The 20,639-nt window shown below is 28.5% G+C and overlaps 2 protein-coding genes across 3 annotated transcripts in view; one reads left to right on the forward strand and one right to left on the reverse strand.

The window, feature by feature from the left end:
* The first annotated feature begins 3,293 nt into the window (after positions 1–3,293).
* The window catches only part of LOC130669419 (peroxisomal leader peptide-processing protease), a 95,890-nt gene continuing 78,544 nt past the window's right edge, over positions 3,294–20,639 (forward strand). The window contains exon 1 of the mRNA XM_057472324.1: positions 3,294–3,536. The gene's annotated coding sequence lies outside the window, so the exon portion shown is untranslated. The remainder of the gene's footprint in view (positions 3,537–20,639) is intronic.
* The window catches only part of LOC130669420 (ion transport peptide-like), a 43,937-nt gene continuing 39,597 nt past the window's right edge, over positions 16,300–20,639 (reverse strand). The window contains exons 3-4 of one of the 2 annotated variants that reach the window (XM_057472328.1): positions 18,360–18,480; positions 16,300–16,450 (exon numbers count right to left, since the gene is read on the reverse strand). In XM_057472328.1, the coding sequence (XP_057328311.1) occupies positions 18,360–18,480 (121 nt within the window). In that variant the 3' untranslated portion in view covers positions 16,300–16,450. The remainder of the gene's footprint in view (positions 16,451–18,359; positions 18,481–20,639) is intronic. The other variant, XM_057472326.1, reaches the window with a different exon arrangement.

Here is a 20,639-nt window from a genome sequence, read left to right on the forward strand (position 1 = left end):
TATTAATCAGAGTTTTTTATTCATGAAAACATTTGATATTTTCAACTATTGAAGAATTTCAATTTACATAAATAACTTTTTATATTTGTATGAACACTTATCCAAAAAATTAGAGGAACAAGAAAATTTTACAATTTTTTTAGTGATTTTTGGAAAGCTATATTTTCGTGAAAAATGATCGTATCGAAAAAATGAAAATAGCAAATTGAAGCTTGAAATCTCTAGTTTAAAGATCTTCCAGCAAAATAATTTTTTGAGCCACAGTTTTTGCGGAATCATAAGAAATAGCTCGAGACAAAATTTTTCTAAATTTTTTGGTTTCGTTTTTTGGGTCTACGGGACCCAATGGCTCGTTTAGGAAATTTAATCAGCTACAATTTGCTTCCTTTCGTTTCTTTGTACGACAATTTGCTGCTGAAATATCAGGGTTCAAGTGAAAAAGGATATTTTTGTCTTTGATTATCGATATCTCAGCAGCTAATGGTCGCACAATAATTTTGAGGGCAGCTTTAGAAACTTGAATAAATCTTCCACAAGCCTCATTTTCGATTTAATAAAAAAAAAATTTTTTTTTCAATCTAATATCAATTTGAAAAACCTACAAAAACTGGACTTTTATGCTTTTTTAGTTAATCAACACGAAGAAAAATGTTGGTTCAAAACCTACCAATTTTTATTATGCTATCGACGAAACTTGAAACAGGAAGGGAAGCATCCAAAAAATTATTATGCTCTTATGAAAAATTATTATGCCGCATCACAATTATTATAATGTATGGAAGCAATTTTTATTAAATCTTATCGATAAGTGTCTCGCGCGTAGTAAGTATTATGATACAGCATAATAATTTTTCGTATGAGCATAATAATTTTTTGGATGCTTCCCTTCCTGTTTCAAGTTTCGTCGACAGCATAATAAAAATTGGTAGATTTTGAACCAACATTTTTCTCCGTGAACCGCTGCTTTATGAATATTGGAGGAAAGGGTAATGTTGCCAGGTAATTTTACAGCTTAATGTACCCCCAAAAGCCCTGGAAATTTTCGAATCGATCCATTGAACCGTTTGTCCGGGCCGATTGTTCAAAGTTTTACAAAACAATCAAAGGAACAAGTTTTGTCCCTTAATTTGTGTAATCACTACCAAAATGAAAAAATTAATTTTTTTTTTTTTTTCATTCTGTATTGTAATTATTACTAAACGTTTAGTAAAATTTACTAGTTAGTAATAATTACATAATAAGATATTAAAAATTACTAACGTAATGTATTTTTTGCTAAGACGATTATATTTTTTACTATTTGTATAGTAAATTCTACTATAAGTACTATTAATAAATACAAATTTAAGAAAGTAAATTCTTTAATACAATATAGGGTTTGTTACTATACAAACATTAAAAATTACTATACGTAATGTATTTTTTGCTAACACGATTATATTTTTTTACTATCTGTATAGTAAATTCTACTATGTATAGATAAAATTAAAAGTTGGTGGGGATAGCATATACAAAGATGTATTACAAGTTCTGAAACTTTTGTTCAAAGGACACATCGGACCGTCAGACATTGGAAAAGACTCGCGCGCGGGAGATCAGGGTTCGAATCTCGGTTGAATCAAGTGATTTTTTAAAAAACAAAAATCCACACCAACACCAATACAGATGACAGCAATAATAGTAATAATAATCAATAATAATAAAAAGTTGATAAACTATTAGAACTTTAATTTAAATTTTTTCCATTCTAATATACACTAATGGAAAAAATTAAAGGATCAAAAAAAAATTCTAAATTTTTAGGCGATTTTCAACAGGCTCTAACTTTGATGGAAATGGTCGTACAAGAAATAAAAAAAAAAGGAAATTGTAGCTCAGTGCTTATATTTCCAAAAAAGAAAAAAGTTTTTTTTCGAAACAAAAATTAAAAAAAAAAAAAAATTTTTTTTGAATTTAATGTCTGAGAGATCAGTAAAATCACGGAATGCAGCGACGTAAACGTGTTAAAAATTATTGGGTGTTGGTTTTGTAAATTTCCTAAAGTTATTCCAAAAAAAAATTTTTTTGAAAAAATTTTTTTTTTGAAATTTTTGTTTCGAAAAAAACTTTTTTCTTTTTTGGAAATCTAAGCACTGTCCGCAATAAAATTGTGGACAAAGCTCCAAAAAAATGTTTGTTTTCATCTTGTTAAAGATTATGAGCTTTTCAGAGCAAAAAACGTGATCCTTTAATTTTTTGAAAAATTTGATCGCGTGAAACAAAAAAACGGCTGGTTGGATTAATCTGGCTCTCTGCAGGGTTTTTGTGGACATATTGAACTGTAAAATGCACAGTCAACATTATCGATTTCCACAAGATTTTCGTTTCAGCGCTTGATTTTCCAAAAAAACCACAAAAAGCCTTTTTTTTGTTGCATTTTTAAATTCATGTGACGATAGGAAAAAATTTTTTTTTCGAAAAAGCAATGGCTAATCATTGAAGGGAATTTATTCAAGTTTTTAAAACCCACCATTAACTTTCTGTGCGATCATTGGTTTCTGAGATATCGATAATCAAAGACAAAAGGATTCTTTTCCATTTGAAGACCGATATCTCGGCGAGAAGTGGACGTATCAAGGTCCATAAAAAAAGAAATTAAAGCTGAATAATGAAGGTATCCGATCCTCATAGTGGTTAAGCAAAAATAATTTTTTACACGCCCAGAGACCAAAAAAAAAAAAATTAAAAAAATTTGAAAATTTTTTTGTCGCTGGTTTTTCTAAGATTACTCAAAAACTGCTGACGCTAAAAAATTTTGAAGTTCTAATCCAAAAAGTTGACACTTGGAGCTACAATTTCCTTTTTTTTTTATTTCTTGTACGACCATTTCTATCAAAGTTAGAGCCTGTTGAAAATCGCCTAAAAATTTAGAATTTTTTTTTTATCTTTTAATTTTTTCCATTAGTGTAGTAAAATTTACTAAACGGGATAGTAAAATTTACTAAATGGGATAGTAAAATTTACTGAACGACTTGTAAAATATACTTATCTGTTTATGAATTTTTCATATAAATCATAAGCGTTTCAAGATTACTATCCAAATTTAGTAATTATTCTCATATTTTTTAGTAAAATTTACTATATTTTTTTCTCCGTGTACTTTTTACTCGGGTTTTTTTTCGGGTCTTAATTTTACTATGACTGGGACACGTCCCAATAACACAGAATTACAACACCGAACAATCGCTGAAATTACTATTCCGCTAGAGAGCGTGACAGTCGTTTCTACTACATGTTGAAAATTAAGAATTGAGAACCTGCGTCGCGTACATATCACAGAATGCATAATGAGATATAAAAGTGTAAACAAATACAATACTATGACCTCTTATATTTACAGATAAATTAGTTAATCGAGTAATTAAATAAATATTGTTATAAATGACTTTAATTGAATTGAGGGTTCGGCATTTATTGATATATGTTTTATTTAGTGCGAACTTTAATTTGTTAGAAATTTCGGAACAATAAAATATATAAATCTAAGCGCAACTAAGGTAATTATTACAGCTTTACTTAAAAACATTTTTATTAAAGGTTTTTTTTTGACTGAGGTTTTACTGTTACCTATTGTCTAGTTTAGATATCAAAGAATAATCGTAGTATAAATATTCGTTAGTTAAAATAGATTTTGAATTTTTCATGTGATTCAATTTGAGACTCATAGTTGGCGGTAATTTAATCAGTTGCATATTAATTAGGAACTTAAACATCTCCTTGAATTAAGGAATGAATAAATTAATTTTTACCATTGACATAAAATTTTACTATATTTTTATTACAAAAAATCCTATTGTAAAATCTCTAAGCAATTTCGAGGTTAGATGGCAGATATTGGCTGGCAATTTGAAAAAAAAATCTGAGAAACAGTTGACCCCAAAACTTCCCGCTGTTTTCGAGCTTAGGAAGCTCGAAAACGTTATCCTGATTAAACAATTTAATTCAACCGAATTAAAAATTTTAATTCTGTTATATTCTGTCGAATTCTGCAAAACAGAATTCAACTGAATTGAAAATTTAAATTCGAATTAAACAGAGTAAAACCGATTTAAAAATTTCAAATTCGTTTTAATTCATTTTAATTCGGATTCAGAACCAGAAATTGGAGAATTATTTTCGAATTAATCAGAATTAAACCGAATAGAATTATTTAAATTCGTTCTAATTCGGAAAAATTCTGGTTTTCCTGCCGAATTAGACAGAATTCATTTTTAAGTTAGGTACCGAATTAACAGAATTTATCTAAATTAAATCGAATTAAAAATTTAATTCTGTTTAATTCGATCGAATTCAGTTGTTTAATCAGGGATCACTTGTAAATTTTTGAGTTCTTCGAGGTCAAAAAATAGTTAGTTTGCTGATCAACCAAAAAAATGCATTTAGCTAAAAAAAAAAATTATTTTTTATTGTACGATATTTTTGGAACGAATTAATTGATTTGAACGTACTTGGCGGTAATTGAAAGAACTCACCAAGACTTAAAACTGATTACACTTTGAGGCAATTTGGGCAAGTAGTTTATGAGTTATGCAAAAAAAACCTCAGAAAAAATTTTTTTTTTCGTATAACTCGCAAACTACTTCACTCTCTAAACATGAATAAGTGAAATAAGTGAATATTCACTAATTCTAAGTGCCAACCGAACCATTTTCTGAAATTAGTGGTTCGGTTTGCACTTGGAATTAGTGAATATTTACTTATTGTTACTAATTCATGTTTAGAGAGCACCGATTGACTTCTAAATCTATTCAGATATAAATCTTGATGAAAGATTTCGATTGCCGTCAATCACGTTCGAATCGGTTGATTTGTTCCAAAGATACGTACGACAAAAAATAGTTTACATACGTCCTTACACACACACACACACACACACACACACACACACACACACACACACACACACACATACACGGTCGGACGTTCATCCGGAAATAGTCGGAATAGATTAAAAAATGGTTAAAAAAATTTTTTAACCATAAAACAATGAGTGTAGAAGGAATTTTTTTGAATTGCCAGCATCTGTCAAAAAATGGACTAAATAAAAACTTTTTTTTTTCAATTTCTTCGTTTTTAAATGTAGTTTTTAGAAAAAAATACAAGAAAATTATTCAGGTGGTCCTTCTTTTTTTAAACTAAATATTTCGAACAAAATTCCAATTATTTCGAGGATTACCATTTAAATTTATTGTTTTTATTTTTTTTATCCAAATTTGAAAGTTTCTTGAGCACTCTCAAAAATTTTAAGCATGGTGTTATGAGAAATAAGGCTAATTGTAAAAAATTTTTTTTTTCAATTGGAAAAAAAAAAATGTAAATCGAAAAAACATCACTCTGAAAAAATTTGAGGATCTGCAAAAAGTGTCAGAGTTTTATATGAAATAAATAAATCAAAAATCAAAAATGGTAAACATCGAAAAATTTTTGATTTTTTCTAAAAATCTACAACGAAACAATGAAGATAGGCTGCAATAATTTTTTTGTATTTTTTTTCAAAAAGTACATTTAAAAAAAAAAATTTTGAAAAGAAAAAGTCCCAATCAGTCGAATTTTGAAAAAGTTATAGCCATTTAAAATAGAAAAAGCCATTTTTTTCAAAAATTCATAACTTTTTTTCGGTTTGGTGAAAAAATTTGAAAAAATTATGAGAAACGTTTTCGATGGGGTAGAAAAAGAGAAAAAATTTTTAGCTCAATCCAAAGGGGTCGGGTTCAAAAGTGGTCGATTTGGCGTGGAATGCCCCATATATTACATATACATTAATTACATTGAGTAAGTATTTTTCGATAATGGATCGTAATTAAACTAAGTTTTTATTTTGAATGACTTTCATAAATATTTTAAATTACCCGCGTAATATTTGGTCATATGGTAATATACTATGGGCGTGTTCAGAAATACACTCCGGAGGTGAAAAATTACCTATCTAGGTGTGATTAGTACCTTTGTAATGTTAAATCGCACCTCTGGTTCGACCAGAGGATATTTCTGAACGCAGGAGTTGAATATTTTCTCTTCCAGAGTGTGTTTCTGAACAAGCCCTATATAGTCATTATTGCAATATGTTTTATTCAATTTCCGTCAGGTGGCCAACATGGTCCGTCTTTACTATGACGCCATAGCATTTCAAACAACCCGGAAAAAAAATTTTCAGACATGATGTCAGACATGATCATGCATAATCATCTACGAAGTGTTAAATACGTTCAGGCCAAATCATGCATGGATATGCCTGTTCATGTCTGACCAACTATAAACAGACATGATCATGTCTGAAGCGTGAAGGTCTGGTCTGACATGAACAGGCATGATCAAACATGCTTAGATCTAGTCAGTCATGAACAAGCATGGATCATCAGACCTGATCAGACATGAAAAATGGCTGGACATGAACAGGCCTGATTAGATATGAACAGACCTGATCAGACCTGTTAATGCCCGGTCATTTTCCATGTTTGATCAGGGCTGATGACCCATGTCTGATCAGGTCTGAACATTTTTTCCCGGGAAGGACGATTTCTCCGTGTATTATTGCACGGATTAATTATTTAAAATTTAGTCACGTGTGTTCTGAAGGAGTTCCCTCATTAAAAGAAACGATTCGAAACGATTTGCAATGTTAAGTGTCCATAAGATGGGCGATTCAAAAGTATTTAAAAACATTAAAAAAGTATTTAAAATTTTTTCTTTTCTAATCGTTTCTTTTAATAAGGGTTATAAGAAGAGCAGAAAAAAATTAATATCCGTTGAAACCTCATTTGCTAGATTAATATTCCATTATTTAGACCATATTTCACATAATTTTTAGTAGATTTCATAGAAATCTAACTATCGTATTTGTCCTTATGACATAACTTTCCAAACCTTTTACCATTTTTTGACTCAGCTAGTCGACGAAGTTCCAAAAATACCATTGGTTCAGAAGTTAACGCGCCGTTCTCCCGCGATAACGACCACAATTCTACACCAATCTTCATGAAACTTCGATGTACCTGAAGATCGGAACGTTTTTCACGCAACGAAAATGAAAATAATTTATTTAATTTGAATCTAAAGGTGACTTAAGGGGTAGTTGGGGGTGGCCTGCAATTTCCGGTTGACGTGCGAAACATTTCAGAAATCTAGATCCCGTAGATTTTCACTTTTCGTTCCGTTTTTTTATTTTCGTTCGACGAAAAACGTTCCGATTTTCAAGTACGTAAACTTCGTACACTTATTCTTTAGTTAAAGAGATCGGTTCAATTTGAAAATGAGCTAAATCGGCCAAAAAGTTGAGAAGTTATGATGGTTTGAAATTTTTTAATTTTTCGAAAAATTCAACTTGTGTTGATTTATTGTCAAATAACTTCTGAACCTAAAAAGATCATTTATTTTGGGTTATTGCATCTTATAGTTCATTCAACTAGCTTTAATTTATGCTATATCACTTATTCTTTTGAAAACTTTTTCTAATATTTTGATGAATTTCAAAATCCTTTAAAAGATAGGAAATTGTTTCTTTTCGCTTTAGCGTTTAATCATCCTCGAGTAATACATAATAGTAGAATATCGTTAATTGTATATTGTAGTTCATTAATCGAGCTTTAATTTTCACTACTTTACTTTCATACACGGAAAGAAAATTATGGAAAATGTTCCCATAATTTTGTGAAATTTTTTCCTATACCATCATAGGAATTAAGACCATAAATTATGGGAGCAGTTCCTATAATTATAGGAATGGTTCCACTAGTTATAGGAATGGTCCCTATAATTTATAGGAATACTTTCTATAATATTATGGGAATCATTCCCATAATATATAGGAACTATTCCTTTAAATTATGGGAACCATTTCCATAAATTATAGGAACCATTCCCATAACATCATAAGAATGGTTCCTATAATGGGAAAGGAATAGTTCCTATACCATTATGGGAATCATTCCCATAAAATTATAGGAATAGTTCCCATACTATTATAGGAACCATTCCTATAATATTATGGGAATGGTTCCTATACTATCATGAAAAAATTAATTTAAAGAAAAGTGTGTTAATCACTTTTACAATACACAGAAATATTATCAAATATAAAAACAAAACTCAAACATTGAAAAAAAATTTGTAATCGGCAAAAACATTGAAATTTTTAACAAAATTTTGTTTTTTTTAAACAAATTTAGCGTCGAAGAAGCTTCATTTGAATCTCTCTATATCGTGAGGGGAATTTCTACACTATTTTCGAAAAAAAATTTTTATGATATTATGGGAATGGTTCCCATAATATTATAGGGATAGTTTCTATACCATTATGGGAATAGTTCCCATAACAGTATGGAAACAGTTCCCATACCATTATGGGAATAGTTCCCATAATGATATTGGAATGGTTCCCATAATATTATGGAATTGGTTCCCATATTGGTATAGGAACTATTCCCATACCATTATGTGAATGGTTCCCATAATGGTATAGGAATTGTACCCATACTATTATAGGGATGGTTCCCATAATATATGGGAAACATCCCTATAGTAGTATAGGTACAATTCCCATATCATTATGGGAACTATTCCCATAATGCATAGCAAAACTTCCCATAATTTTCTTTCCGTGTAGTAGCTTTTTTTAAAATAAAAATTACTTATTTATTTACTAAAATTTAGCTGATGCATTTGTTCTCCTAATTTTCCCTCAATTTGTGGGACCGCTTTAATTTATTTTATCGCCGTGTAATACTTTTTAAATCTCGACATCTCAATTCAAGAGCTAATTTCGTTTTATTTTTTATATCTGTGAAGGTTTTTGACCTCTAACTACATCAGAAATTTCTTTTTAATTCAATCTTATCTCAAAACTTGATTTTAAATAAATGAATAGTAATAAGTCTACTCCGAATTCGGATGCCGAATGGCCATTTTTGTTGTGCTCATTGTTTCAAGAAGTTTGTTCTCTCTAAGCCGTTTACTTGGAACAGATAATTCGATTTAGATAAAATCTCTAGAGAGATCTCTACCTCCATTCGCTGTTTCTTGAAAAAACATAGGTTTATATTTCTTCTTTCGAAAAAAACGAGAATATTGAAATTTTGAATAAAATATATTGTTAAAAGAAAACAAAAAAATCAGAAACGTAGAATTGAAGCTTGTGGTGCGAAACGAATTTCCTTTATGTATAACAATTTTTTTATGTATGAAAAAAAGTTGTGGTTCTTCCGACCACAATATTGTAGTAAAACATTGTAATAGTGGGTATTCTAATATAGTAAAAGGTACAAAATAAATATTACTGGCAACTAAATATCTTAGATAAAAATCTATATCGGATTCTACACGGAAAGAATTTTTCGATAAAAATTACTCTGTAATTTCGAGTAATCCTGGGCCGTTGCAAAAAATTTGTATTTTTTGTTTTAAATTGAATATTTTTTGTTTAAATATTAACGTTGCTAGACCATGTTTTACTCTACTACTGAGTAATTTTTTACAAGTCTTATATTTAATCGATTATTGTGAATATCTCATCTTAATCTAATCATTTTTACTCCATGCGATTAATTTTTACTCCCCAATATACCATTCTTTTAAACCCATTAATTTTTTGATGAAAAACTGCCTATAACTCAAATAAATTTTCTTATCTATGGAAGTAATTTTTACTCTAAACTGCAGAGTAATATTTCAGTAGTCTCCGTTAATTTTCGGTTAATATCGACTTCAATTAAATGTCTTTTATTTTGCTCGCGACAACTTACATATGTTACGCACACAAACGTAGGCTTGGAAAAAAGACAATCTCTGTATCTCTCTATAACTTAATATTTATTTTATAATTAAAAAAAAATTTGTATCTTTTCTTTTTCAACACAATAAGAGTAATTTTTTTTTTTATTACTTTTCAAAATATTTTTTTTAAGTCATATTCTAAAGCAATTAGATGATTTTCAGATTTTTTATGAAAATTTCAGCCTATTAATTGTAATTTTTGTTGTAATTCAATATAAATTTTATAAATTGAATCATCAACTTATTATCATAACCTACGAGTAAAAATTGAATTAGAGAGAATTTATTTAGACAGCCGCTAGGTGTAATTTTTACTCGTAATTGTGAGTAAAAATTAATCTGATTGATTTTTACTCACTGAAAGAGTAAAATTTCGTAATTCGAAAGTAAAAAGTCGTAACGGCCCAAGATTACTCGATTTAGGGTAATTATTAGAATAAATAACATGGCAATATTCATACGAAAATTCTTTCCGTGTAGGGGAATCAATATTGGAAAGTATGGAATTATTACCCGAGTCAAAATTAAAAAGGTGATTTGAGCCTCCAAATCCTACACGAGGGTAAGGAGGTTCAAATCATCTTTTTAGAATATGAAGATCCATGCGTTAAAAAGGTCATTTGAACCTAAACGTGGTAACTTTGTCCGCTTTTACCAAGTTTAGGTTCAAATCATCTTTTTTAAAAGGTAAAATAAACCTCCAGAGCCTAAATTTATAGATCGAGAAAGACTCTCATCGGATCGCGGACAATTGGTAAAGAAACAGAAGGTAAAAGGGGGCCACTAATTAGAAATGGCTGCCATGATCGAAAAAAATTTGAAATTTAAAAATTCAAAAAATAATTTCTTAGTAATAAATGTTTTGTTGTGAGTTAAAAAATAATGAAATTTAAAATATTAATAATAATAGCTAAAGTTTTACGAGTAGGCATTCGAATAGAATAGTACTAAGTCATTCGAAATTCGAATTGAATAATTAGAACCTTTGACTTTTTAGTATATGATTAATTAATTATTTTATGTGAACAATAAATACAAACGATGTATTGGAAAACGGAAACTGCCGAAGAATTTGAAAAAAACTGCTGAAAACTAATCTGCTGCCGCCAGGATTCGAAACCACGACCTTACGAATATGAAGCACAACCACTCTCGCACTGCTACTCGGACGGTTACGATCAATTGGAAATATCTTTATGTGTGACAATAATATCATGCTAAAGAATTGAGCTCATTTGAAGTTACAGATTAAAAGTATGGTAGGCCATGGAGGGTTAAAATACCATTTTAAAGAAGTGATTTACTCCTCCATACGCTACTTTTAGGGCATCGATGACTTAGATAACATATTACATTCAGCGGCAAGTCCAACATCAAAAGAACTGAGGCTTTGAAGGCTCGAACTACTGTTTTAATTTTGACTCGGGTAGGAACCGATGTAGGAATGTATGGGTATCGGGATTCTCATGTAGGAAATCCACATAGAAAACTATGGGTATCGAAATTCCCATACAAGAAATATACATAGGGGCTTGAATATCTGGATTCCTATGTGGGAAATCCATATAAGAATTGAATACCTAGATTTCTATGCGAAAAATTTATATAGAATTTGGGGTATCTGAGTTTTCGTACAGAAAAAATACGCGGATTATTTTAAGCACCATAGATTCTTATATAGGAAGACCGCGATTTTATGTGAAAACTTATCAACTTACCTCACGGCTTATAAAATTATAAATCTTTCTTATTGACGGTCGAATTATTATTTATAACTTAATTAATAATACTCTTGTTAAACTATTTAAGAATCTTACCAGTAAAATAGGATATGAATAGGATGAACAAGTGATAGATACACGGAAAGAATTTTCGTATGAATATTGCCATGTTATTTATTCTAAAAATTACTCTAAATCGAGTAATCTTGGGCCATTACGACTTTTTACTTTCGAATTACGAAATTTTACTCTTTCAGTGAGTAAAAAACAATCAGATTAATTTTTACTCACAATTACGAGTAAAAATTACACCTAGCGGCTGTCTAAATAAATTCTCTCTAATTCAATTTTTACTCGTAGGTTATGATAAAAAGTTGATTATTCAATTTATAAAATTTATATTGAATTACAATAAAAATTACAATTAATAGGCTGAAATTTTCATAAAAAATCTAAAAATCATCTAATTGCTTTAGAATATGACTTAAAATAAATATTTTGAAAAATAATAAAAAAAAAATTACTCTTATTGAGTTGAAAAAGAAAAGATACAAATTTTTTTTTAATTTTAAAATAAATATTAGGTCATAGAGAGATACAGAGATTGTCTTTTTTTCCAAGCCTACGTTTGTGTGCGTAACATATGTAAGTTGTCGCGAGCAAAATAAAAGACATTTAATTGTAGCCGATATTAACCGAAGATTAACGGAGACTACTGAAATATTACTCTGCAGTTTAGAGTAAAAATTACTTCCATAGATAAGAAAATTTATTTGAGTTATAGGCAATTTTTCATTAAAAGTTAATGGGTTTAAAAGAATGGTATATTGGGGAGTAAAAATTAATCGCATGGAGTAAAAATGAATAGATTAAGATGAGATATTCACAATAATCGATTAAATATAAGACTTTTAAAAAATTACTCAGTAGTAGAGTAAAACATAGTCTAGCAACGTTAATATTTAAACAAAAAATATTAAATTTAAAACAAAAAATACAAATTTTTTGCAACGGCTCAGGATTACTCGAAATTACAGAGTAATTTTTATCGAAAAATTCTTTCCGTGTAGAGTGAAGGATTAACAGTTGCAATGATTGTTTATTGCCAATTATAATAATAAAAATTACTTATAAGAAGATGTAAACGCTGGGTATAATAAAGATGGGCGCATGGCACAGTGTAGTTTTACATTGCGAGTATATCGCCGGTAACGTAGAATGCGTCTTATTACTAATTGATCCAGGATCGAAGTGAATGACCGATAGTTTTGGGTGTAGGACTAGCCTCGGGACTGTCCCCACTTCACCCTACGGACATGCGTCGACGTGATAATTAGTCATGTGACCACGGCACTATGACTGGTATAGTTTCGGACGGCAACGAGACGGAGAAAAATGGGAACTGCAAGGCTGAGGCCGATAAAAACAATTCACATTGTCTCAATATATGCTGGATTCCTATAGAAAACCATATGGGAATCCATCCGAAAACACCATATGTAGGAATCCAAGCTCGATTTCTGCATGGATTTTTTTGATAGGGCATTGTAGTAAAAATTAATGACTGTAGTTGGCGTTGTTTGACGTGTGGGGACTTACTTTGAATGCATTACATGTAGTGAGATAAAAAACACATTATTATTCAACAAAAAATATAATTTTATTGATTGTAATATATTATCATCGTTCGTGTCATTAAAATTTAAGTGAAAATTCGTAAGTGACATATGTAGCACTTGGATTGTGAGTATCAACTCGCATTTAACTTTTTATTTTTTTTTATTAATTTTTTATTTAGCATAATTGCTTTAATCTTACAACACATGTGTAATTATATTTATTTATAAAAAAGACATAATTTAAATAGTAATTATAATTTTAAAAAATAAATATTAATACACGCGAGAAAAATATACAATATCGTTTGGTTGCAAAAATAAGTAAATTATTATATTTTTTTATACTTCTCTTCATACTTTTCATATTCACTCATTCGTATACATACAACTAACTGCAAAATAATACAATTTAAAGTCTGTTTTTATTTTAAAATGTTAAACCAAAGCTTCCATTTTAAGGTCAGCGAGAATCGAAATTTTCTGAATCAAAATTTTTATATTACCATTAATATTAAATACAACTTATTGTGCAAACCATAAATGCAATGTTATAATTTTGTTAAATTACTGTAAATGGTAATCACAATTAAAATGGAAAATTATGTGAATAATTGTCAAAGGCATAAACTCAAAATGTCGTTAAGAAAATTTTGAAACTCGGTATTATTTCTATGATAAGCGTAAAGAAGATCCCTGATTAAATAACTGAATTCGACCGAATTAAAAATTTTAATTCTGCTCAATTCTGTCGAATTCTGCAAAACAGAATTCAAAAATTTAAAATTTTAATTCTGATATATTCTGTTAAATTCGGTAAGACAGAATTTAAAAGAATACAAGGATTGTTTTCGAACTAAACAAAATAAAACCGATTTAAAAATTTTGAATCTGTTTTTGTTCAGTTTAATTCAGAGTCAGAACCACACTTTGAAAAATTCTTAACAAATTTTACTATGGGTGCATAGTAACACTGAACTATAAGATAACTGGTACAAAATTTACAAGTGTCCAATAGTAAACGTATGCGCAAAGGCCACAATCGTGTAGTCTGCGCATAGTAATTGTATGCGCATAGACTAGAATCGTATAGTCTGCGCATAGTAACATATGCGCATAGTAATTGTATGCGCATAGTAATTGTATGCGCATAGACTAGAATCGTATAGTCTGCGCATAGTAACATATGCGCATAGGCCAGAATCGTATAGTCTGCGCATAGTAACGTATGCGCATAGGCCAGAATCGTGCAGTCTGCGCATAGTAAACGTAAATTTTGTACCAGTTATCTTATAGTTCAGTGTTACTATACACCCATAGTAAAATTTGTTGGGAATTTTTCACAGTGCAAAAATTTGATAATTATTTTCGAATTAAACCGAATAGAATTATTAAAATTCGTTTCAATTTGGATAACTTTTGGTTTTCCTGCCGAACTGGACAGGATTTATTTTCAAGTTAGGTACCGAATTAACAGAATTTATCTGAATTAAAAATTCAATTCTGTTTAATTCGATCGAATTCAGTTGTTTAATCAGGGGACAACGTTTTTTTTTCTTTATATTAAAAAAATAATTTAAAGTTTCATAACAGTATTTTTGAGACTAGTGAAAGATATATGAATTAAAAACGTATGTTATAAATATTGAATACTGATTTTGGAATGTATTTGATCACCCGCGACCGTGTATGATTCTTTCATATATTATTTGTAGTACTGCTGAATAAACTGCTTAGCAATTTAATTGTCGAATAAATAAATACTAAAACAAATACTTCATTTTTTTTCACTCATTTTTAAATCATAATAATAATAATAATAATAATTAAAAATAATAATAATAATAATAATAATAATAATAATAATAATAATAATAATAATAATAATAATAATAATAATAATAATAATAATAATAATAATAATAATAATAATAATAATAAATTTAAAAATAAACAGTATCAATAATGCATGTAAAATGGTAATACTTAAAAACATTGATTTCTTCAACATGTTTACTCTATTTATAATTTAAAGTTAATTAATGGATGTGATAATATTAATAATTACAAACAATTTAATGATTTTAATAATTAAAATTGACAATAATTAATAATAAATGGAATCTAACCAATATTAACTTCACGCTTTTGTCATATCTCTTTCTCGTGCTCTCTTATGTGTATTAATGCGTGTATATAAATATTATATATATATATATATAAATATACACAGAAAAAAAAATTTTTGGCGCAAAGAAAATTTTTTATCATGAATTGAAAACAAAAATTTTGTCTTTAATTCTTAATGAAAAATTTTTCTTGGAGTAAGAAAAAATTTTCTTGAGTCAAGAACAATTTTTTTTAGACGAGAAAAAGTTTCTTGCTTCAAGAAATTTTTTCTAATCTTAAGAAAATTTTTTTTTGTTCGAAGAAAATTTTTTTTTGTTCTAAGAAAATTTTTGTCTTTAATTTATAATGTAAAAATTTTCTTAAGTCAAGAAAAAATTTTTTGAGGCAAGAAAAAATCTCTCGCTTTAAGAAATTTTTTCTAGTCTTAAGAAAATTTTTTCTAGTCCTAAGAAAATTTTTTCTCGCTCTAAGAAAATTTTTGTCTTTAATTCATAATGTAAAAATTTTCTTAAGTCAAGAACAAATTTTTTGAGGCAAGAAAAAATCTCTCGCTTCAAGAAGTTTTTTCTAGTCCTAAGAAAATTTTTGTTTTCAATTCATAATGCAAAGAATTCTTGGGGTAATTAAAAATTTTATTGAGACAAGTAAAGATTTTTTGCGCCAAGAAATCCTTTTTTTCTATGTATATATAAACATATATGTATGTATGTATTCATAAATATACTTATATTTTTATGTAATAGCATTTTATAATTTTTTTTTTCTATAATATGCGCGTAATAACACATTGTAGATATATTTGTCGACTAGAATTTGTAAAAAGGATGTATGGTCTTCGGTATCGTTCCGCTTAAGACGCCAGGTACGACAAAACTCGTAGTCCTGTCAGGGATGATATAGATGATGATAAGTTTAAACGAACTGTTGTTTTGTAGTGCAGTTTTATCGTTTTGTTTTTGGTTATTGATAACAGTTTAATGGCTAATTATCTTGTTATTTCCATGCATCCATGACTTGTTTTTATTCTCTCGTACCGGCGTGTATGCTTTGTAAGTATCTTTCGTTTACTTTTTGCGGCCGAGGTATTCCGTCATTTCCTGGAACTTTTCCTTTTCATCCTCAAGTAATAGAGCTTGAATACAACTCGTAAAGTATTTAGTGCTGAAGCAATCTTGTCTATATTCAAAAATAAAACATATTATTACAACTTTGTTTACTTTTTTTTGTGATTAATGATGCTGTTAGTTTAGTTAGTGGGTTATGGCGGTTAATTGCCGTGCAAACAGTCTGTAAAGAGGATGTTAATATACATGATTAATCATTTCTCGCCGGAGCACATCGTCTTTATTTTCTGAAAAGTTTGTGGCACATGCATATGGTTAGTTGTTAATCATTCAGCTATTATTGGAAAAGTGTTAGTAAAATTTCGTTATTGAAAAGAAGTAGATTAAAAAGTGTGTTAGTTAAGACTAAATTAAATTTCCAATTGTTAATTTTCACCAGATATTGGAGAATTACCTAACATTCAATTTTAGTATTAAATCCTCGTTGAATCCCGATAGTTTTCATGCTTTTTTCCCAAAAATAAAACGTAATTGTACTGACAAAGTATAAGAATAACTCAAAAAATAGAAAATTAATGAATAATAATAACCCTGATTAAAAATAATTGAAAAGTATTAAAAATTATTTCAATTCTTTTCGATCCATACGGAGATTTTGAAAAATATTAAATGGAATTGAAATTTCGATCATTTGAATACTTTCTAATTCTTATAATGGAATTCAAAAGTATTGAAAAGAATTCAATCTTTCATCATTTTAGAAAAAGATTCAGAAAGATTCGAAAATGTGATTTCATTTTAATTTATTTCAATTCAAGTCATAACTCGAAGTATGGAACTATTTTAGTATTGAGAAAGATTCAGAAAAATTGAAAATTCTCAATTTCTTTCAATTCTTTTCAATCCTACACTCGATCCAAAATATGGAAGTATTTTGGTATTGAGAAGGATTCAGAAAGATTGGAAAATGTCAATTCATTTTAATTTATTTCAATTCAAGTCATAATTGGAAAAATGGAACTATTTTGGTATTGCGGGAAATTCAGAAAGATTAAAAACTGTCAATTCATTTGAATTTTTTTCAATCCCACACGTGACCCGAAATGTGAAATTATTTTGTTATTGAGAAGTATTCAGAAATATTGAAAATGTCAATTCATTTGAATCTTTTTCAATCCAAATCTTAACCCGAATAATGGAACTATTTTTGTATTGAGGAAGATTTAGAAAAATTGAAAAGTGTTATTTGATTCGAATTTTTTTCAATGCTACTCCCTGATTAAACAACTGAATTCAACCGAATTAAAAATCTTAATTCTGTTATATTCTGTCGAATTCTGCAAAACGGGGTTCAACTGAATTGAAAATTTGAATTTGAATTAAACAGAATAAGACCGATTTAAAATTTTTCAAATTCGTTTTAATTCAGTTTAATTCGGATTCAGAACCAGAAATTGGAGAATTATTTTCGAATTAATCAGAATTAAACCGAATAGAATTATTTAAATTCGTTTCAAATTGGACAAATTCTGGTTTTCCTGCCGAATTAGACAGAATTCATTTTTAAGTTAGGTACCGAATTAACAGAATTTATCTGAATTAAATAGAATTAAAAATTGAATTCTATTTAATTCGATCGAAGTCAGTTGTTTAATCAGGGCTCGTAATCCTAAAATTTGAAACTTTTTTGTTATTGACGAGGATTCAGAAAGATTAAAAATATTAATTTATTCGAATCTTTTTCAATTCTTTGGAAGTTTAGAAATTCGTACATTAGTTTTAGATTCAATATAATTGAAAAGTATTAATTTTATGTCCAAATGAAAACCTTGTGGAATAGAATTTATTCAAAAGTATTCAATTCTCATCTTTTCCAATACCTTTCAATAAGTATTTTTAATCAGGGAAAATAAATTTAATAATAGAATTGTAAATCAAAAGCACAAAAAATTAGTGTTAATGTTTTAAAATAAAGAATAACAAAGAAATTAAAATAAATAAAAAACAAAATAAAAAACTACCTAAACCCCAGGATCAGCTCCATGGAGTTGTTTGATTGCCATTTTGAATTGTTCAATCTCATCTTGCATCAATAATGTTTCCACACATCCTTTGAAGTAGTATGTCGTGAAGCAGTCCTTTCTGCAAAGGTTTATTTATAACGCAACTGTCAATATAAGTTGGAAGCCTACTTTTACCTCTTATTTATAAGTTATGTAAAAAATTCAAATTTTTAAAACAAATCATTATGTACAGTTGGATATTTAGTGTATTTGTGAATAAAAAGTAGTTGGCTTAATTTTTTGTGTTACGGTAGTTGTCGGGTGATGGGCATAGGTCAGAAAGTTGTAGAATTTTTTATACTTATGGGTATTAAGATACAATTACCATTAAAATTTGAAGTCGATTGACAATCTCTAATTTGAAATATTTATAATCAAAGTTCGTATCATAAAGATTGTGCTCTCTAAAACTAAATTAGTGAAAAACCACTAATTACTTGTGAATATTCACTAATCTAAATTGTCCAAAGTATACGACTATGAATTAGTGACTATTCACTTTTTGAATTAGTCAAAAAAACAACATATAGAATTAGTGAAAATTTCACTGATTGAATTAGTCAAAAATGTACTAATTCACTTGTTGACGAGGATTTATTTGGAAAAATATTGTATCGTTGCTAATAATATTGTATCAAAATATTATTATTATTATGATTATTATTTGTAATTGATTAAAAAATTTTTTTAGCAACTTGATCGACTAAATTAACAATTAAAATTACTTTCATACGGTAAATATTTATATCATAATTATAACTCATAACCTGAATTTATTGTCAATGATGGTTTTGATTCAGGTTCGGTAAAAAAAGTTGGAGTAAAAATATAAAGCTATTAAAAAATAACAAGATATATTATTTAGCAACTAAATTAGGTTTTATTTAATTAACTTACTTGAATTAATACTGTTCAGTTGTATTTAAAAATTATCGTAATTAATTTTGCCCTGAATTTGATAATTCAACGATAGAATAAAAAGTCCTTAAGCGAGGCACCACTAGTAATCATTGTAGAATCTGGGGAATCACTAGTGAATCTAATTCAAAATCACTAATTTTGTAGTGAATTTTAAGATCACTATTTCAATTAGTGAAATTTTCACTTATTTAGTTTTAGAGAGTGAGCAATGAGAAGTATGCGTTTCAAGTCGCGTTCGCGATTCTAATAAAAAAACTAACAGTCAGAAACTTTTGAAAAACTAACAGAAAATCAATGAATTTGTCCTAAATTTATTTTTAAAAAAAATTAAGTATTCACTATCTCATTGTTAGTGAATTGAAAAAAAAACAGTCTGACAACGCTGCACGTGAGTATACATAGTATTATTTGAGCGGTAAATTCAAACATATACTCATTACACTATACAGCAACGGGCAGAGCACATGCGACGTTGTCAAATTTTAATTTAAAAAAATGTTCAATAGTATTTGTGTGTACGTATATGTGAGTAGTGTGTAAGTAAACTTCTTCCGGGTACAGTATCAAACAAAAGCAATGTCTCGTTTTAACTACTACCTAACCTACTTTTACCGCGTAGATGGCTCATAAATTTTTGACAATATTGTAGCAGGACAACTACCTTAATCACTTAACCCTATAAAGATTAGATTTAACTAAAGTTTATTGTGTTTCCTGATCTCAACGAATGTTTTGGGTTAAGATATGAAAAAGTGATAAAAACAAGAAATTTTTAATGTAATTTGAAATTTAACACGAAATAACAGTTAACTTTATTCCGAGAATATATTCAACGAATTGCATATTTATTGCGTTTAATCTGTGTTAGTTTGACACGGAAAGGATGTCGTGAATTATTCGCAACATTAAATTCGTGTGTGTTTTTACACAAAAAGTGGATTATTGAAATTTAGTTACATTTTTGTCAGCTGTAAGATCAATCCTAAATTTGTGTTATTTAGATAAAGATCAGGATTTTCGCGCGCTTTGACTTATAACTCAGTATAACCCCACTAAAAAAATCTATATGGGAATCCAGCCTAGATTCCTATGTGAGTTCCCACATGGCGTTTCCTATATGGTTTCCTATAAGAGTATTAATCTGTTCTTTTATTCATACACGCGTGGCTATCAAAAAAATTCATGTAGGATTGCATGGGAATCCATAGGAATTCATGTAGAAAAGTATATAAGAAGCCATAGAAATTAATATAGGAGTGTATGAATTTATATAAGAATCTATGTAGGAAACCATGAGTATCTGGATTCCCATATAGG

This window comes from Microplitis mediator, chromosome 6 (assembly GCF_029852145.1).
Source record: "Microplitis mediator isolate UGA2020A chromosome 6, iyMicMedi2.1, whole genome shotgun sequence".
NCBI lineage: Eukaryota > Metazoa > Arthropoda > Insecta > Hymenoptera > Braconidae > Microplitis > Microplitis mediator.